This window comes from Lactuca saligna, chromosome 6 (assembly GCF_052625555.1).
Source record: "Lactuca saligna cultivar CGN05327 chromosome 6, ASM5262555v1, whole genome shotgun sequence".
NCBI classification, from domain to species: Eukaryota; Viridiplantae; Streptophyta; class Magnoliopsida; order Asterales; family Asteraceae; genus Lactuca; species Lactuca saligna.
In genome coordinates, this window is record NC_136422.1 from 19,852,754 (window position 1) to 19,873,945 (window position 21,192).

General features: G+C 31.5%; 3 protein-coding genes and 1 non-coding gene across 5 annotated transcripts; 2 read left to right on the forward strand and 2 right to left on the reverse strand.

Annotated features, from left to right (window-relative positions):
* Positions 1 to 226: 226 nt before the first annotated feature.
* On the reverse strand, positions 227 to 300 carry TRNAT-AGU (transfer RNA threonine (anticodon AGU)). Its single transcript has one exon. It is a non-coding gene; the product is annotated as a tRNA-Thr (tRNA).
* Positions 301 to 4,629: 4,329 nt separating this feature from the next.
* LOC145001933 (protein DEHYDRATION-INDUCED 19 homolog 4-like) lies at positions 4,630 to 6,941 on the forward strand. 2 transcript variants are annotated; one of them, XM_078961262.1, is made up of 5 exons: positions 4,630 to 4,918; positions 5,576 to 5,712; positions 5,818 to 5,895; positions 5,984 to 6,252; positions 6,691 to 6,941. In XM_078961262.1, exons 1-5 carry the CDS (start codon positions 4,849 to 4,851, stop codon positions 6,803 to 6,805), a joined length of 669 nt encoding a protein of 222 aa, XP_078817388.1. In that variant the 5' UTR covers positions 4,630 to 4,848; the 3' UTR covers positions 6,806 to 6,941. The 2 variants fall into 2 exon arrangements, with proteins under 2 accessions (XP_078817388.1, XP_078817389.1); XM_078961263.1 differs by having other exon boundaries at positions 4,631 to 4,918; positions 5,594 to 5,712.
* A 4,232-nt stretch (positions 6,942 to 11,173) lies between these two features.
* On the reverse strand, positions 11,174 to 13,685 carry LOC145002149 (heat shock protein, putative (DUF789)). Its single transcript, XM_078961446.1, has 6 exons — positions 13,098 to 13,685; positions 12,427 to 12,638; positions 12,142 to 12,349; positions 11,968 to 12,053; positions 11,791 to 11,882; positions 11,174 to 11,664 (listed from the first exon to the last, which is right to left on the reverse strand). The coding sequence occupies exons 1-6, from the start codon at positions 13,344 to 13,346 to the stop codon at positions 11,435 to 11,437; spliced, it is 1,077 nt and encodes a 358-aa protein (XP_078817572.1). The 5' UTR covers positions 13,347 to 13,685; the 3' UTR covers positions 11,174 to 11,434.
* Positions 13,686 to 15,449: 1,764 nt separating this feature from the next.
* LOC145001712 (major strawberry allergen Fra a 1-2-like) lies at positions 15,450 to 16,176 on the forward strand. The gene is made up of 2 exons (XM_078961060.1): positions 15,450 to 15,665; positions 15,764 to 16,176. The coding sequence occupies exons 1-2, from the start codon at positions 15,476 to 15,478 to the stop codon at positions 16,048 to 16,050; spliced, it is 477 nt and encodes a 158-aa protein (XP_078817186.1). The 5' UTR covers positions 15,450 to 15,475; the 3' UTR covers positions 16,051 to 16,176.
* Positions 16,177 to 21,192: the final 5,016 nt, after the last annotated feature.

The following is a 21,192-nucleotide window of genomic DNA, read 5'->3' on the forward strand; positions in this document are numbered from 1 at the left end:
TTTCTAGATGAGTTGTCCAGATTCCAGAATGATTTATTCTTTATCTACATGTGTTGTAATTTTAAAAATTCTGAAAAAAAAATGAGACATTTTAAATATAAAATGTAATCTTAACTAAGTAAACATTCAGTTTGCTAATAAAATATAATTGAACTAAGAAAAAATAGAGCTCATTGGCCAAGTAAAAGCCCAAAAGATAAGTCGTAAACAATAGCAAAAAACAGTGTGCTCTCGTTGAGAGTCGAACTCAAGACCTCCCGCTTACTAAACGGGTGCTCTAACCAACTGAGCTACGAGAGCTAGACGTTTCTTTTCATCAGATCATATTAATAATATATTTTAGGTTTACCACAAAAAATAAAGAACCAAAATTCATACTTTAGAAGTTTTCATTATAATATATCTTCATTCAATACTCGGTATTTACTCAAACATATAGATTTTTTTTCTATCTATTTATTTCATTTCTTGAAATCACATTTAAGCCACTTTGTTGTTGGAACATGTACTTTTCAATATATTGTTTTTGGATTTGCATACTTCATCTACATTGGAATAAAATATTGTTTTTTATTATATGAAACAATTGTTAAGTTTATATTTTAAAGTTTTAAAGCACATTCCGTAAGACTACTGAATACCGTACCATTCTTAACACATTACTACAGTGTCACGTCATCGCCACATCACTTTTCATTCACCTTCTAAAACTGGTGGGTGTGATTTTGTCGGAAAAGAAAGTAGGTTTCAAGGGTTCATTAATTAGTACACCATTAGTGCTGGTAAGGTCAGGATTGTGGTCGTACGTCTCCGGTTTGCCGACATATTTTCTTTCTGAGATTGACAGCCAACTGGGTTGGTTTTGCTATTCTTTTCTTTGAAAGGAGTCGGCTGTCTGAGCGAGTCATCTTCTTCTAGACTCCGCTACACGACACAACATTCTCATTTAAACAAATAGATGTCGGTCGTACTTGTGATGGTTCCCAAGGATCCAATACAACCACTTCACTTAGGTCTACGTTGCCACGATATTTTTCTATGGAAGCAGGTGGTCTGTTAGATGTTTGGCACGCTTTTTTTTTTGTCGTGGGGGAAGGATTGACCTTTCTAACGCATATTCAGTCGTGTCGGCATGGCCCCACCGATTTCTTTTCGATCGGAGCATCCAACAGCGCAACCCGGTTCTACCTGAATAAGCCCGTGCTCGTCCAATGAGGGAGTTTGCTTTACTCAAAGCAAAAAAGCCCCTTCTATCTTATTAGTAAATCGCTAACACTTTTAATTTTTTATTTTTAAATTGAATGTAATTTAATAAAAATGAATTTTTTTAAAATTAAGAAAAGGAAAATATTTCATTAATTTAATTAAAACCATTACGATGATAAAACAATAATTTAAATAAAACGACTACATAGATAATACGACAATTACAATAAAACGACTACCAAATACGATTATTTGTAATATTTTTTTATGAATATTCGTTATAGCCCTTAAAGTCATTTTGAGATCGTTGCTGGTGAGATGATCAGTTGGTTTTGTTAAAAATTCAAAATCATGTGCTTCTTGTTTCTCCTCATGAGTTTTTTGTTTCGCCTCCCGTGTTTTTTTTTTTCTCTTCCATCTTTTCTTTCTCGAAATTCAAGGGACGTTCGAAACTCAAATTATAAATTTCAAAACTAGATGAGACATTTTGAATGTCAGAACCACTTCCAACACCCGATGTATTTGATGAAGACCCTTTCTTTTTCGCTCTATCTTGCCCCATTAGTCGAACTACTTTTTCAAGTTCGAGCTCATCCATTCTGTTCAAATCAATCCCAAAATGCGCATCCGATGAAGTAGTATAACTTGTCTCCGAAACTTTTGTTATTTTCTCACCAAATTCTTCTTCTTCCCTGTACTCTTTTATCTGTTTTGGAGATGCAGATAAAAATCTCCAAACATCAATAAATTTGAAACACTTTTTAATATCAACAAAATATATTTTAAGCTTCATCTCAAAATTTTGTTGATCGTTCCCCCCCCCCCCTTTCCATTGAGTAAGCAAGTTCTTGTAAATGCGATTGAATTTAGTAACCGACTTGTTCATCTCTCAAAACTTGCTACAACATTGGTGTTTTGTATGGTATTCCCCATGACCCATTACACTATAAACGACTCCATAATGGATCGCCAAAAGTGCTCATCTTTTTGCGCATTTTCGATTTGTGAATCCACAGAAATATTAACCCATGACTCGACTAATGTCATTTCTTCATCCGGTTGCTATTGTTTGAGCCGCGACCTTCTCTTTTACCAAAACTGATGCTTTTCCTTTCCCATGTTTTTTGCAGTTGATGGTTCGGCTTGTGGTTCGTGAATAACGTCTGGTTCGTTTTCGGTTACCGGTTTGGGTTCAGTTATTGGTTCGGGATCAGGTTGTGTTTCCCGGACAAATTCTACATCCGGGATATATTCGGGAAGCGAGGAAATTTTTTGAAACATATTTGAGCTTAGAGGTTACACGGGGCAATAGTAAACTTGTTGGGGATGGGGCAAAATCATGGATAAATCAAGTCAGGTTCGGTATACTAACATATCAAACGGTCGAACATTTGGACGTGATTTGCCTCGAGTGGTAAATTGAGGATTGCTTGGACTCATTTTTTTGGAAGAAAGAGGTTTGAAAACTTGTAGAATTGAAAATCTTGTGTGTGATATATGTGTGAGGTATGATTTTAATTTTATAGTTGAATTATTAGGAAAAAAAAATTGAAAAATTGATTTTTGTCAATGGTCAAAAGGCTAAAACGGTCCAAACCAATCGCGGTAAGATCACCACCTGCGGTAAGGATCTTGAGTGTGTTAGGGGGGGGGGGGGGTCGGAATTGTGTTTGCCGCACATTGCGACGCCAAATCAGCAACCCCAGTGTGCGGTAGAGGGGCAGTGCGGTAGAGGGTGTCCCGACCGGCCTTATTATGACTGATTAATATAATCTTTCAATAATTTTATATATGGGTGTATTATAATAAAATATGATACGAATATATATGAAATATGATTAAGATATTGATTTGTAAAAGTGATATTGAAATTTATAGGTGTATAAGTGTATTATAGTCGGTATTCCAATGTTTCCAATATTATAACTTACTTTTAAAGTTGAATAAGGTTTTGTGTATACACAAAAATATAAGGATTGAAATAATAAATATTTGTTAAAGTTGATTTATTGGATGCATCTTGCCTTTGAAACGAGATGTAGTTGACAAAGTTGATAAACATGTCATCATACTTTTCCACTTTCCTACTTATATACTCAAGTAAAGTTATATTCTTATTGGCAATAGTATTATTGTCCATTTTAATCGACTTAATCAACATAAATCTCCATCAATCCACTGTATGAGTAACATATCTTTTATCAAATTGTTATTTCATTTGTCTTCTTTTCCCAAATTGACAATTTATGTATATGTAATTAAAGTTAACCCAAAATGTTTAATTTTAACTTGATTTTGGGAATAAGTGTATGTTCATTTTGTTATAAAAAGGAAATGTACAATAGTGTGTCTGTATTACCAAAGTTTAATCCAAAATTTTATATATTCCTTAAAATAGCCATATATTTCACATTGCACATAAAAAAGACTATTCAATATGAAATTAGTCTCTTATATTTACGACATTTTTTTTCCTTATTTTTACATTAAAATTTGTAAATTTATTTCGACATAAGAGTTATTTGATAGTTACTAATTGAGTCAAGTTAATTTTGATTGAATCGGGCCCAACTTTTATTAGATCCAACAAAACGTATATCGATATATGTTAGGAAATCCCATCAAGCTTTATATTGCGAAAAAGCCTTTTTGATATGTTTCTTATAGGGCCTGATAAGAGGTTCAGTTTGACTCGGTTAAATTCAGACTGTTTAATATCATACTTAAAAGCCTATGATTCATTCCTATAACTATTGATATATCTTTTATCGGGGCTAATAGAGATTGAGTCTGATTTAATCAAACATTGATTTGACACAATCAATAACTATCAAACAACTCTTATGTTGAAAGAAATTTACAAAAATTAATGTAAAAAAATAAGATTTTTATAAGTATCCTAAGAGCACACATAAGAAGTATTAATTATGAAAAATATTAGTATAATTAAATGTGAAGTAAATTAATTATAAAGAATATTCATTATTGTAAAAATATGAAATACCATATATTTTGATATTTAATTATAATAATATTTCTTAATAGTTTTTCTCATATGTGTCCTTAAAATACAGGTTAGAAAATATTTTTTGTAAATATATAAATTATTTCCTGATAAGAACAAGATTAAGAGAAAATATCTTAGTATTAATCTTTTTAATATTTAAATTTTACAATATATCATTGCAAAATAAGAGAATATTTTGAAGAACATGTGAAAGTTTAGGCTATTTTATGAAAGTTTAGGCTATTTTATACCAGATTATATAGAAATTTGACTATTTTAGTATCTTTTTTCTCTATTAAAATTGCCATTGGACTCGAGTGAAACAACATTAAAACTTAAAGGGTCAAATATAACTTTCCTACAAACATGAGGGACTTTATGGTCTGTAAGAAGCTAACAATATATAACATTAACATACCCTGAGCAGGGGAGTTTGGTGGAGAGTTCCTCTGTGCTCTCTTTCTCTCTATCTCTAGAAATTACACAACTTTCTCCTCCGAAATCAAACCAATACATACACAAATTTGTGTTTATCGACGGATGATCAAACAGATTATCTGAATTTCCCTAAAAAATTCGGGATTTTTTTTCTTATTTGAGATAAATTTGAACATTCACGATTCGGATCAAAGGAAATGGACACAAATTCATGGACTCGTTTCTCTACTTCGAATTCTTCTCTAAGGCGGTATCAATCTCGATCAGGTTTGTGTTTTTTTTTGTTAATTTGATTTTTCTTTTGAGAAACCGCGTTAGAAATTGCAATGATTTTAGGAATTCACTATTGCTTACTTTAATTTTGAAGTACGTGTATATGATCAATTGATCATGCGATTGATTGATTCAAACTGTTAGGTTTACCTCTCTTCCGATAAATCACTAAGAAATGCATATGAATTATTTTGATATCCACCGACGTTTTTCTAAAAAGCGTGTTAGGGTTTAAAAGTTCCATTTTTCTGTTTTGCTTTTTTTTTTTTTTTGGGGGGGGGGGGGGGGAAATGATGCTAATTTCATATGCAGTGATCAACGATTGTGTTTTCGAAAAAATATGATCTTATCGTTCATCTATCCTTCTGCAAACTAGAGAAAATCTCAAAACAAATGATGAAAGACGAAGTAGAAATTTAAGATTTTTTCGATTTCTAGCCTTAGAAACCAAAATCTCTCCTTTTTCTCCAATACTTTGTTCTATATTCACGAACTATCTATCTCTCAACTTACACAAACAAACACAAACCCTAATTAAAGCTCATATAAGCATATCAACCAAATTAAACTCCCGTTATCTTTTAATCCTTCTTTATAGATTCCGATTCCATTGAAATCAGTTTCAATTCTAACATCCATGTTTCTAATCAGACGCATTTCATCTTGTAGAAGAAACCGATGATGAACCACGACCTGAGTACTTATGCCCATTCTGTGCTGAAGATTTTGACATCGTAGGTCTCTGTTGTCACATCGATGAAGAACACACAGTTCAAGCAAAGAATGGGGTATCATTATCATTATCATTATCATTATCATTTTCAGTTTTTCACCACTTTCTTCTTACATATAAAATATAATAAACCCCCAAAAATGTTAATATATACTTACAGGTATGCCCCATATGTGCAAAAAAAGTGGGAACTGGTTTAGTGAGCCATATTACAATGCAACATGGAAGTCTTCTAAAGATATCCTTTTTACTAATATCTAACATTTTGGATCTTTTTTTTTATTATAAAAATTATTTTATGTTGTTATTTCTTGACTTAATAAAACGTTCAACGCAAGAGGAGATTGCGTAGAGTTGGATCAAATTCAACTTTTTCAATTTTGAAAAAGGAATTAAGAGAAGGAAACTTGCAGTCTGTTCTTGGAGGTTCTTCATTTCTGATTCCATCATCATCTATGAACACAGAACCTGATCCATTGCTGTCTTCTTTTATTTACAATAATACCCCTGATGATGACGTGTCAAAAGATCAATCTCATTCCTCTACTGCAGCAGTTTCAATAGTGGAAGGCTCAAATAACGATTTCTTTACAAGGTAAGAAGCACTATGTCAATTCTTGCATTACAGCTTTAATTATTTCAGTTGCAAATCTTTATACAGAAAAAAAAAAATGTAATTGCATTTATTTAATCAACTTTTATATTTAAAAAAAAAAAAGAGACACACGTGGCTATCTTTTAATTTCTGGTTATTGAAATATATTTATTTCATTAAATGTTATCGTCAAGTAATCTTTTTTATTAAAAACATGACACGAATTGTATTCTCAAATAATCTTTCTCATTAAAAACATGACACGCTTTTTAAAAAAATGACAAATAGATGAAGAAAATTCATGATTATGAATAGGTTTTTGTTAGATAAAATCTGGTGTGTCTAAATAAATAAATAAATAAAAGTTTATAAATTAAAAAAGTATAAAAACCAAATTTACTTTTTGTTAGTGATATGAGGATTTAAATTTATGTTCAGGAGTGAGAAAGAGAAGGGTGGTATAGTTTCTGGTGAAGATAAGGAGGAGAAAAGTCGACAAAGTGAGTTTGTTCAGGGACTAGTATTGTCAACTTTCTTTAATGTTGATTTATAAGCAGTTTGTTACTGCATAAACATGAAGGGAAGAGAGCTACAGTCATGTAAACCAGAGGAACGCATATCTCTTTACTCATATTGTATTAAGAATCCAAATATATATAAATATATAATATAGTATATGCTTTGATCTATATTACATAATGATTCTAAACATGGTTTTGTTTGTTTTTGAGTTAACGAGCTTAATTAGTATATTATGAGTTAAGCACTTAATCTAGACAATTATAAAAATGGTATATGCTATTTGAAATAGTCTTTTTATTGTAATAGTCCTTTTAAAATAAAGGTTTTGTGTTGTTTTTGTAAAACACAATTATTTTAAGCAAAACAAATTGTAGATAAAGGTCCTAAACGGTAAAATCCTCAACTAGTTGAAAATGTTTGATGTGTCGGATGAATACAAGATGCCACAAAACGATGAAGACAAATATAAAGTAAACAACCTTATATAAATATCTTAATCATTTCGTCTTCTAAATGTCCAAAATGTTAAGTCTATCATGGTCTTCTACTAAGTCTATTGATCTTAATACATGACAAAACAAATAGTTAGGCTTGAAAATCTTAGTGATGTGTAATAACATCCAACAACCTCCTTAACTATATCAAGGAAAGTTTCAAAAGTTCACATATTCTCGGGTAATGAAGTCACCTCAAAGTGTAGACTACCTTCAATAAGCTCCTATGAAAAATCCATAATGTATAATAACATCCAACAAGCTCCTTAAGGTATATGAAGGGTTCATAAGCACGATATAATTCTTAATTGTGTAAAATATCATATTTAAAAAGAAAAAAAAAATGGTCAGGTAGGTAAGGTACGTTGAGGAGGGTGGGGTTAGTGGTGTGTTTATTTAAATAAATTAAAAAATCAAGAGAAAAATATTATTTTTAGGTAGGACAGAGACCAAGTGCGTAACAAAAACAAACATTAGAGACCTTCTGAGTTAAAAAAATAAGTTAGAGACCAAACGCACAAATTACATTAAACCATAGGAACCATTCGTGTAATTACTCAAACTAAAATATTGATTTCTACAAATGATTTTCATTTATGATTTGGAATGATGATGGCAATACCTAACTACAAAGCATAATTAGGTCTTATAAACATGATTTTGTCACAACTTATTGAGTTTATGAGAGATTCGTCCAATGAGCTTAAAAACTCCATTAAAGATCCTAGATCCATCATTGCTTCACTTCAAGGGTTTAACACCATATTTTAAACTTAAAATCATAAAACCTACATCTAAATCATATCATTAAGCTTAGACAATGATCAACTTCAAGTTTTACTAGATCAAATGATTGATTCATGTAGTTAGTGTTTTACAATCGCCATTGAAGTTTCATAAACTCAAATTGGTCAATGAGATGAACTTCTATCAATATTTTGGTATTAGAACACTTGAATCTAAAACAAAACAATATTAGAACCAAGTCAAATTTTAGAAAGTAACAAGACTTAAGTTGCTAATTAGTGAAAGTTTTGAACATTTAAACCTAACCTCTCTTCTTCCCCTCATTTGGACTTTTTCATATTGGATAACAAAGGGAATTTGGTTTGAGAGAATGTGAGCTGAATAGGAGAATTGAAGATCGATTGGAGTTCTAGTATCAAAATGAAGTTATGAACACCCAATAAATATCTCTAACTTCACAATTCCTACCTTAAACCTAGTTAGTTAATATATTGACATTTAAGGTCCAAGATCTAGTTAACAATGTTAAGTCAAAGTCATGCCTAAGTTTTCTTAATTAGCAAGATTGGGCCCTTAACATACATATAATATCCCAACACTAAATAACCTTTCTACCCTCTTATCTTCTAATTCAATGATAAAATTTCTTACGAATACATGCATATCCTAATTAAATGTGTTCATTTAAATTTCATTCCTCAATTTCTAACCTTGGAGCTTTTAACTTCAACTTTCACCCAATCAATTACAACTAAATTTTAATTTAACTATTTTTATATTACTTAACTTAAAACTTTTAAATACCTCGTTTTTATAATTTTTAATATATTTAATTTAATAAGAAAATTATTTCTATATAACTACACTTGAATATCAAAAGTTCTTTTTCTGTAGAATGACTTTTAGTGGAAGGACTTTTTGTAAAAGATGCTATTTAAAATGTGTTTGAATTACGCAAAATGATTTTTAATTAACTTTTATATGTAAAGTTACAAAAAGTTAGATTTCGTGACTTTTTGAAACCCTTTCTTTTACTCTTTGCAAAAAGTCATTTTAAAATAACTTTTCCATTATCCAAACATATTTTTTTTTTGTTTTTTTTTTTTAACTTTTTGAAAAAGTTAAAAATTAAAAAGTCAATCTAAAAACTATGCCAAACACCCTCTATAACTTCTGGTCACAAATTACATGTGTTACAAGTTTGCTTATTACTATCCCAATGCTATTGTGTCAAACTTACTATGATAGGGTCATAGTCTTGCACGAGAAGTAGGAAGGATGTGAAATTCAACGTCCAAGTGACATCTAGTTTTAAACATGACATACAACAAACGAGTCATGTTTGTAAAGGGCATGCGTTGCCTATATTGCGATTATGTGTTGCATGTGTTTTTATATACCTGAGTCGTATTTGGTAAATAAGTTTATATATCTTGTACTTACAAGTTGTATACGTTGATGAACATTAGTTATATACGTATGACATTTGCATTTGTGATCATTGGGGCATGCATGGTACTTCTGGTTCATCGGTGCATGTGAGATGAATTCATGTTGACAATTCCACGTGTGTCAAAAAGCTATTCACAATGATAAAAAAATCGAGGGATGCATATCATGTATTTCATTCACATATACCTTAAGTATACATTGCTATTACCATGGTGAATATCTTTATCATGACATTGGGTTTTCTATGCATTTTATCACGTTATAGGCATGTGATTCATTCGGGCTTGGCTTTATGATGGACTTTTCTTTTAGTGTTGTGCCTTACATGTCCCTTGAAAGGATTGGCAACGATCACAATAAAAAAAAGATATATGTTGCATTTAGTCAGAAAAATGAACCGTTTTCTGGAAAAAAATTTCAAGAAAAATGAAAATTTTGAAAATGCGTTTAGTTCGTCTATTTTTCTAAACTTTTCGCGGAAAATGAAAAGTTTCTGTTTTCTAAAATTACAAAGAAGGAAATTTTTGGAAAACCAATAATCATTGTTTTCTATATTTTTTTAATTTCAAATTTTTTCTAAAATATAAATACACCCACTCCCACCTCTATCTACCCTCACTTTAACACCCATAATCTACTACACCCACTCCGACCTCTATAAACACACCCTTAACCTACCCATCCCCACCCATTCCCCAGCCCACCCCAATCCCCACAAACACACACACACATACACACACCCATACACAACCACAAACACACACTTACATCCAACCTCACCCCCACAAACACACACTTACATCCAACCTCACCCCCACAAACACACAGTTACACTCACACAAACACACACACATACCCACCCTAACTTCCACCCACACCCACACAAGCACACACACACACATCCACCCCTACAAATACACACTCACCCCAACCCCCACCTACACCCACAACTCCACAAACACACATATCCCCACAAACACATCCACGTACAAACACACTCATCCATCCACCTAACACCACTACCAGAATCACCGACCTACCATCACCGTCACCACCACCGTCGCCGTCATCACCACCTCTGCCACAATTGCCGCCGCCGCCACTACCACCATCGCCATCATTGACACCCCCCCCCCACACACACACACACACAACCACCGCTACCGTTTTTTAAAAATAAAAACCGATAGAAATATAAACATCTAAACACATTTTCTAATTTTCTAAAACTAAAAATGAAAAATAAATAAGTTTTAATTAAATGCGTTTTCTAAATTTTCCAATGAAAAACGAAAACTGAAAAAACGAAAAATAGAAAATGAAAACTATCCGTAACCAAACGCAACCCTAATATTTCACCAGTTGAAGAAGTATTGAGAACTAATATAGTAAACTTGACTCGGAAAACATCTAAACTTTGTTAATGTTTTTTGACATGAAACTTATTTTGGAAAATTTAGAGTGATTTTCAAAGTTAGCACACCAATTACAACTCTAACAATTTTACAATAAATTTCACATTTAAATAACATAAATACACACCAAATTCAAGAAGTATTATACAAAGTTGGTAATAAGATTACATCTAAAGTTGAACTTCAAATTGATTTCCAAGAAATAATTTTACCTAGATTAGAATAACAATGGGTATATATGTCTATAACATTCTTTGAAAGACACAATTAACCATGACAACACACCAACAATTTGAAAACAACAAATCATTCCTAGAAATTAATTTAAAATTTACCACATTAGTTTACACATCCTACTATATAGTTTATACACTACAACATCCATATCATATCAACAAAGTTCCATCATTCCAAAACAAAAACCCTTCAAATCAAATCATCCAAAAGCCCCAACATGGACTCTCTCTACTCATTTCCTTAACCAAAAACATAAACATTTGTCAGTTTTTTTTTTTTTTTTTTTTACCTAATCTCTTTCACCACATCTTCTTCCTACCTCCAAAAGTCATGATTTTTAAAAAACACAAAATCCGGGTGATACGCATTCAAACTCCTCAACCAATTCTCAGTTGAATGCATCAAAGAATCGACTTTTTCAGCTCCATGAATCCCACTTTGTGTCCAATCAGAACTCTTGAACTTGTAAACAGCAAGCCCAAAAATCGGTAATGAAATCCCAACATCATGAACTTCAATCATACTTGACTTATCACCTTCCACACCTGAATCACAATATCACACACAAATCTTTTTTAAAAATTTAAAAAGATGTCAACTTTTTGTCTCTTTTGTACAAAAAAACTATGACCCATGTAAGTAAATAAGCAGATAGAAAGATTGAGGGATACTTTTTAATGGTGTTGAAAGAGAATGAAAAGTCAAGAAACTCGCATCAAGATTTTGTAAAGATGGGCCCACAGGGATTCTATATATAGGATACCTGGAAAAAAGTGGATAGAAATTAGGGAAAGATTGCAGGAAATAGGAAATTATGTGTAAAAAATTAAATAAAATAGAATATTTACCAAGCAACAGACACCCAACTTGATTGAGTTAAATCACAGCTTCGATATGATTTCAATTCTGGAAACTTTGATGCAAGATCTGATATCTGATGAGATCAATGACAATTGTAAAACTCATGAATCAATAACATTAGTAATCAAGTGAATTACCATAAATACCCTTGAAGGGTTTACCTTGTCGGCTAAAGGCGCACGATGATATGGTAAAGCACGTTCAAAATATTCAAAGATTAAAAGCCCAGGTGGGTTTCTAATCTCGTTTTCCTCTAAATTATCACTTCTAATCATGAGTTTATTGAAGTTTTTTGCAACATTGTTTTCATAGCTGCTATTACTACTTGTAGCTCTTGAAGAATCAGAGTCACTTTCACCAAATGGCCTTCTGTTTTTGTCAAAAAATGAGTGGAAATTTTAATTACGATATTGCCATTGGAGATGAGAAATTGAGAAGAAGCTCACCTTGTTGTGGTTAGAGGTGATGATGGATCTACATAGAGTTGAATAGCAGATAGAAATGGGACATAGTATTGAACAACAGAGTCACTTTCATTTAACACAAGAGGAACCCCAACTCCATATGCACTCCATTCCTTTAAAGATTCCCAAAGATCACCAAGTATGAAGTATGGGTGGTAATTGGAATCTTGATTCCTCCATCCCTTCATGCTAGTCTACATGATTGCAAGAACATTATCTCTTAGATCATAATTCAAATAAATAATTGATGTTAAGAATTGTGTTAGGGCTAAAATGCTAATCACATGTTAAGTCAATGACCAATGATCGATAATTACTCAAAATGTTGGCTTTCTTGTATAATCTAATCAAATACAGTACAAAACAAGTAAGAATCCACTAGGGTTAAAGCATAAACAAACGCAAACTAAATGATGAATTCATCTGTAAGTTTCACATTTTATCAATTTCCCAGAAATGGAAATGAGAAAAATGATGAATTTGAATAGGTTGTTAACGTAAATAAGTAATAAGATTGAAAATTAGCGATTAATCTAAAGCCACGAATTCAACATTATGTCGATTATCAATGTAATAAAGCATCAAGATAGACAGTGGAGAGGTTCAATTTCTTCATTGTGATTGGATTTTTTTCTTGAATGTTTATTCCATACCTTAGGGAAATGTTGAGCAGTGACAATTGGAGTCGTGTGCTTCATAAACCGATCCAAATTAGTTGTCACGACACTACTGCTGCTACTCATCAACGACTCCGATTGTTGCTGCTTTTCTTGCTGTCGTTGGGGTTGTACTTTCTGCTCTTCTTGTTGTACATGTTTCTGTTGTTGCTGATTGTACCTTCTCATCGCCGGTGGGCTGTAAAATCTGTCCTCCCGGACCCGGCTCCGACCCAAATTCGACATGCCCCACAACAAATTTGAGGCTTCGAAGTCGTGATCACGAAAACCAGATGGAATATATACAGATATATACTTTAAATGCGATACGATTATACGTATATCTATATAAGCGTTTTTCCTTGAAATTGATCGGTTCTGTGATCGAATTAAAGGGGTTATTTTTATTGGAATTAAGCAATTGGGATGTTCTAAGGTTTCTGGTGCGATCGAAGTTTTATGAAATCCTTTAATTAGGGTTTTTGAAGAGAGAGAGAGAGATATGGGTCTCTGTGAAGGTTATTGTTTTGACGAGTGGAAGACGAAGGGAATAAACCGACGAAATTTGAGGGTGCACCTTTACGAACGTGTGCCGTGTTCCACTGGAATATCATTTACTTCAGTTACCTAAATTGACCTAAAATCCTGATCAGGGGAACTAGCACCTGGTTTGCAATAATTACACAAATGGTCCTCCATCTTTTGCTTAACGTATAACTTTGCCACTTAAAAGTTTGCAATCTTACACTATAGTCCCCGAATAATTTGAAGGCGTTAGACTATTTATAAACTTATGACACATTAATTATTTGATTTAATATGATGTATAACCGTATATTATGTGAAGATGATTATGGAGCATACTGAAATAACCAATGATTGTAATGAGAATAAATACAGTCTAAATTTATTTATGGATAGTATACTTAGTTTTAATTTTAACCTAACACATGCATATATATAAACATAAATGTTTTTTTTAGAGCATACCTAGTATTTTAAAACAAGGTATGCACTACTAATATGGTGTATGACCAAAAAAACAGAGATATTAAATATGACAAAATAATACATAAAGAAACTCATGAATGTATAACCTAACCTTTTTGCGGAAAAGAACCTAGTATATACTTGTTGCATCATATGCATTAATATAATTAAGTATTATAAACATAATCTTATTTATTTAATATTATTGTAATATATATATATATATATATATATATATATATATATATATATTATATTTGTTACAACCAAATTAATAGAAAGGGTGTATATGATAATTTATATAAGTTGGAAGATTGCAATATAAATTTTAGGGTAAAAATGAAATAAGGTTGGAGATGAAATATTATTTACCTTATTTTTGGAGGAAAAATAGAAGTGTGTTAGAAATGGTTTAAATAACATCTTTCTTATTTGAACAAATGTCAAAACAATATGTTAGGTTTGGAGGCTAGTGATTCATCTAATCTTAAGTACTAAACCTCATGAAACTACATCATTTTATTAGCTAAAGATTGTAATTAAGGGATTCATGATTAACAATTGACATTACAAATTCAATATTATTGAAGCAATAATTTTGATAGGGAAGCAAAAATATTAATTATCTTTGACTTCCGTGATAGTGGAAGAAAATAATGTTCACTGAAATGAAATAATAAACGATCACGGAGGAAAGAAAACATAGATGATTAACCGATAATAAAGAAAAAAAATACAATGGAGTATTGTATATTTACCAAATGAAAACTGAACTGTTTATATTTACTAAGATAAAACTGTATAATTTAAAGATTTAGTATCTAAACTTAGGTGAAGCTGTAACATATATATATATATATATATATATATATATATATATATATATATATATATATATATATATATATATATATATATATATATATATATATATATATATATATAACATTACATATATCTATAAGAGAACCCATTTAAGTACTATTCACAAGGGATTGAAGTACTATTAACGTTAATGTAATAATGTTGGTGTAATCTTGTTTGGTTATAATGCAATACAACTTGACACAAACTTATCTATAATTGTTCTCCTTAATAAAGAAAACACATATAATGGGCATGCTAAAGGTTCCTAATAAAGAAATACAAATGGCCCATAAGGCTTTCAACTTTCAAAGCTATTAGGCTATTAGCAGCCACTTCAACAATAAAGTTTGACCAGTCAAATGTGTTCTGCCTAATCCCGAACATTACAACAACATAAGCACCATGTACAACTTCCAACATCACCCCAAAAAAGTCAACCACGATCCTCAGCTTATCTACCCTCTCTTTCAATTGCTATTTATATCGTTCATACAAGTAAATTGACATAACAAACAAATATGGCTAATGTTAGTAGTAGTTGGGAATTGGAGATCAAAAGTTCAATAGCTGCTTCGAAGGTCTTCCATGAATTCATCCTCAAATTTTTTGAATTTCTAGCACAAAATGTTATTCCAAAAGAATTTGGAATAACGTTCACGACATTGGAAGGCGATGGAGGAGTTGGATCCATCAAACTCATGAGCTTTTGTAATTAACTTTTTTATATTCTAAATTTATAATTCGAATGTTAATAGTTGTTTTCTTTTTATTGACTTTCATTTTTTTTTTTTTTTTGGAAAATGTAGTGGATGATCAGTTTCCAAGTGTGAAGTACAAAGTAAAAGGAATTGATTTAGAGAACTTTACTTACAATTTGGCGATGATTAAAGAGGAAAATGGGAATGAATATGAGTCAACTTTTAGTGAAATGAAGGTTATTTCGTCTACTGATGGAGGTTGTGTGTTTAAGCAGAAGAATATTGATTTTGAAGCAATCTCTGAGGATGAAATCGAAACCCAAAAAGAACAACTCACTCAATATTTTGAAGTTTTTGAAGCTATTGTCACTCAAGAAGATTCTACTGATTCTTAGGTTAATTCTTTGTATTTTGGCGCTTGAATACAACATTGCTATGGATTCTTGATTTGTTTTGGCTTCTAATGTTGTTGATATGAATATTATGAAATTTAGTTGGGCTTTGAACACCAAATTTCCCAATTGATGGAGAATGCTTATATTGTTTTATATAAATTGTAGTGATTCATATCTTATAATCCTTGTAACAAAAGAAATATTCTATTTTAAGAGAAAAATCTTGTTAAACCTAACTTATAAAAGTTCGTTTTGGAACATCCTTTAAGATGTTTTATAAAATATTTACGAAGATTTTGTATGCTAGAAGAGCTATAGTGCAATCGGATAAATTTTGTTAAAAAGGATCAAAATGATTTGTTATGTATCATATTCTATTTTTATTGCATTTTACTTTACAGTGATTATAGTTGTTTTATTTAATAAAACATGTTGTATGTATATTAGTCTTTATTTTTATAATCATTTTTTTAACGTCAGATAAAATATAATATAATGAAAACTAGAAAAAACCTAGAATATACAAGATAAAATAAGTTTAAATTTAAAATACACAATTAATTAAACATCAACCAAATCGAGCTTTACATCATAGGACAGGCAGGGGTGGATGTCATATCCTAATAAAATAATATAATCTAAAGTTTTATAAGAGAAATTAAATCTAACATATCATTTTTTTTTTATCTTCAATATTATTTTAAAAAAGAAATTAAATCCAACATAACATCCTTCCCAATATTATCAACTGAATGTAACTGTTGATCATGAGCATGGTTTTTTTTCATGATTACCCTGTCATTATAAGAGCTCAAATTAGCAATCATAATAATATAATTAATTAAAAATTACAAAATAAATACAATAACAATTAATGTAACTGTGGATCATGAGCATGGTTTTTAATTGGGGATCGGCACATTGCATTTAAGCTTATTTAAAGTAGCACATAAGTTTACTCGTATCCAATTGGGCTGTTGTTTTAAAATGAGATTCGGCTAAAATAACATCCTATATTACTATTTAGATACCCTATATAATTTTTAAGGTATTTTTATTGGTTAGAATTATTTTGTTTTTTGAAAAATATGATTAAAAATAGTTACATATATATTGACTTTTGATAAATATGTCTATAGGATGTTTAAAGGGTGTTTTAATACAAATACCCTTTAAAATTTAGATTTGGATGACTATATTTACACTTCAACAAAAATGGTTGGGGGAGTTGCATTTAGCAATCCCCTACTGACTTAGCCTCTGAGAATAGGATTGCAACACCAACGTGTCCGATACAATGGACATTCTTTCCTTTTTTGAGCATCGATCTACAAATGAGAATTTATACCTCATTTTCCAACTTCATGTGTATTGATATTAGAAATATGGAGTTTAAGATTTCAAAAGCTCCATATGATTGCCACATGATGTTAAGCCAATCTATCATGTCCTTTAGCTGTGTTTTTTCGGTCTGAGGTCATTGAGAGTGATGTAGTGATGTTCCTTATAATTTAGTCTTATTAATTATATTTTGTAAAAAGTAATCAGAGTTAAATTAAAATATTAATCCAAAAAACGTACGTAGTAAAATAAAAATATATAAGGGCTGTCTGAGGTGTACCCATGTGACAAATCTAAATATACAAGATGTTATAATATTAGCCCAAGGGCCCAAGCTTTTTATTTGATTTATAAATGGGCTAGTTGACCCATAAATCGGGAAAAAACCACGATAATAAATCCTGACAATTTATTTCATCAAATACTAAAGATGTAATGTATTAAATTAGAAAAATTCTTTAACCCAAACTTTTTCTAAAAGTTTTCAAGGCAAACAACCAAATAATGTCCTTATTTGACGTCTAGATTTTTATGATTTGTGATGAGATAATATAATTAATTAAATAAATTGATCAATATATCAATTACTTTCAATTTATTTTTACATATAAATAAGTTTCTTAGTTATATATTCAGGAAAAAACATTTGCTATTTTTATGAATTCCTTTTCGTGAAGCTAGTAAGCTACCAGCCTCCACCCATTCTAGGAATGAGGTAACTAGTTGAAAAAGGACATATTATATAGTCATTTCTAGTTTGATCTTATGTGGTTGGTTGACACTATACCTTTATGCATTTTTAGTCTGAGTTTTAAAATTTAGCACGATGTATCACTCATATGATGAATTAAAAAAACATTAAATATATTTAGATATATCAATACACCATTTTTTTTATAAGTTTTCTGGTATTAAATATTATAGTGCATTAGACATTTTTAAGTAGATTAAACTATTAATATTGTTATACATTGTAATATAAGAAACCGACTCAGTTTTAATATTTAAAAAAACTCAAAGCATAACTTTCAAAATGCATCATACTTTACATCCTTGTAATTTTCTGTTACGTCCAATATAAAAGTACTTTTTTTCTCCTTGGAACTAATTTAATAAAATCTATAAACTTCAGAGGCCTTTTTTGAAAATTATATAAAAAAACCCTTAATATATCTGCATAAATCGTCACTATTATGGCATCCACGATGCATTGAACTTCATACAATTCAATGGAGTGTCGCATCATCATTCACTATTTCTTACAACTTTTTTCATGTTTATCTCACAATGCATTCAATTCTATAAGTTCAATGGAACATATTAAAAAAAAAATTATTTAAAGATTTAAAGACCTTCTTTTTACCTATTGAAGAGTTCAATAGTCATTAAACTCTAAATCCATTGAATGTCAATGTGACATTTCGCAATGGTGGAGTTGTATCCACTGATGACAAGTGGTCATGACACCACATTCAACTCTTCCATTAAACTCCCTATTATGGATGTTCTTCGTTCCAATGCCACCCAATGTCTCCGTCGTTAGCCATAACTTCCATCATCGTCACAGCTCCAAAGCCATCAACTTTGGTCCCCGTCGTGCTCAACCACCTTATTTCTCTTCCTCTTTTTGACCACACAACCTTTTTTCTCTCTTAAATAAAACTGTTAATTCATTTCAGGATCGGTGTTTGATATTTCCATCGACATTTTGGTTGGGAAAACTGAAGTTTTAATAGTATAAATTAACTGAAATTAAGAACAAGGAAGAGAAATATAGGAGGAAAATAAAAAGAAATGGATTTGTGATGTTGTTTGCCTCATCGTTTGAAATCTAAACGATCAGGTGGTTATATGTCTCCACCTAACCATAGAAGAAACTTACCAATCAAACTTATTTGCTTGTGAATCTTCTTGAAACTTATAGCACAAGCCTTATACTTTATTTCTTTATTCTAGTGTGGTTACAGTGGGCATAAATAGCAGTGAGGATGGTAGAATTGAGGTTTGTTGTTAGCGAATGAGAGGATACATAGGAATGGACCAATAAGAGAAGTTGATGGAACTAACGGTTATGGTGCATTGTAGTTTTTGGTGGTAGTGTTGATGGTTAGAAATCGGTTTGGAGTTTTAGGAAGAGTATGAGAAAAAGAAAGGGGAGTATGGGCTTCTAAGATATAATATTAAATAACAAGGTTATTGTCGTTATAATCCAACAATTCTTACAAAATATTTTAAAAATGTTCCTTTATTTTATTACATGTATTGTAGAACCATAAACTACAAATGATCTTCCATAAAAAGGAAAATAAATTTTTGTATGCGATCTCCCGGTAATTGCTTCATGAAGATGTGGCGGCGTGGAAAAAATGATAGCCATGTATATTAATAATTTGACTACATAGACACCTTTGGTTTGATGTGGTGATGTGGATGAAATGATCACATAACTTCTTTAAGAAACTAGTTTTCGATCATTTCACTAGCTCAACACAAAGACATTGTTCCCATTTAACCCTGACGATAATTTTTCAATTATCCTAACTCGTTGGTAAAAATAACTAAGGTTTCCCTATTACAAACAATAGTGTTGATTTGTGATTTTAGTTATGAAGCTGTTTTGTAACAACCCAGAAATTATCATTGTTTACAAATAGTTTTCAAAACAGGTTTAACATCAGAGTTTTCCCAAAAATCATAAAACAAAACACGAGGAGGTGCACGATCACGTCTTCGCCTTCCCAAGATCCTCTGAGGTACCTGAAACATAATCTAAAATTGTAAGCCCAAAGCTTAGTAAGTTTTCCCCCAAATACAAATACACAACAAATAGCACATATATAATAAAAGCATGCAATGGGTCCACAACTAATAGATTAGATTACCCCTGAGCTCACAACATAACTCTGACTTGCCCTTAGCCCACAACTTATGTCTGGCTTGCTCCCCGGCCTGATCAGTCCTCAGACTGAACATCACTAAGTCCTCAATACGAGTTTGTCATGTCCTTCCCGACCCTCAACTCGCATCTGGAATGCCCATGAGCCCTCAGTATGAGTCTGGCATGCTCTCCCCCACCCTCAGCTTATATTTGGATTGCTCCATGGTTTGTTGGCTACAACACGGAGTAGTACAACCTCAACCCAACCCACATAATATGTCGACATATAACAGATAAAAACATACACATATAAACAGAAAGTATCACCGGTAGTCCTACATATCTACCAAACTAGCATGCATATCTACTCCATGTAACACCCATAAAAATCATGTCAAATTTAAACTTTTAAAAACGTTTCAATACCATTAATCATTACAAAACTTGTTTTCAAAATAGAATAATATCAGAGTATCCCAAAAACAAAGTCATAAAAACATGAGGAGCTGTACGATCATGCCTTTGCCTTCCCGCAATCATCTGATGTCCCTGAAACAAAACTGAAACTTTAAGCCCAAAGCTTAGTGAGTTCCCCCAAAATACTGATACATAACAAGCAGTACACATAATAACAACATGTAATGGGTCCACAGCTCTATAGACTGGATTACCCCCCCCCCATTGGGCCCACATTGTGAGTTTGGCTTGCCTTTCGGGCCCACAACTCACTTCTGGCTTGCCTCCGAGCCCACAGCATAAGTCTGGTTTGCTTTCGAGCCCACAGCTTATGACTGACTTACCCTCTCTTCAGTCTTAATACTGAAACATAACTGACCTACCCTCAGTACCAGTCTGGCATACCACTTGGTCCTCAATTCGTATATGGTATGCTAGTGAGTCCTCAATATGATTCTGGTATGCCT

Bases quoted from the DNA above. Each gene is read 5' to 3' on its own strand.
- LOC145002149 (XM_078961446.1), bottom strand. From the start codon at position 13,346: ATGTCGAATTTGGGTCGGAGCCGGGTCCGGGAGGACAGATTTTACAGC. The intron at 12,639-13,097 runs GTATGGAATAAA...GCAATCATGTAG, and splicing joins CTGCTCAACATTTCCCTAAG to ACTAGCATGAAGGGATGGAG. The intron at 12,350-12,426 runs GTGAGCTTCTTC...TGACAAAAACAG, and splicing joins TCACCTCTAACCACAACAAG to AAGGCCATTTGGTGAAAGTG.
- LOC145001933 (XM_078961262.1), top strand. From the start codon at position 4,849: ATGGACACAAATTCATGGACTCGTTTCTCTACTTCGAATTCTTCTCTA. The intron at 5,713-5,817 runs GTATCATTATCA...ATATACTTACAG, and splicing joins CAGTTCAAGCAAAGAATGGG to GTATGCCCCATATGTGCAAA. The intron at 5,896-5,983 runs ATATCCTTTTTA...ACTTAATAAAAC, and splicing joins AACATGGAAGTCTTCTAAAG to GTTCAACGCAAGAGGAGATT.
- LOC145001712 (XM_078961060.1), top strand. From the start codon at position 15,476: ATGGCTAATGTTAGTAGTAGTTGGGAATTGGAGATCAAAAGTTCAATA. The intron at 15,666-15,763 runs GTAATTAACTTT...TGGAAAATGTAG, and splicing joins CATCAAACTCATGAGCTTTT to TGGATGATCAGTTTCCAAGT.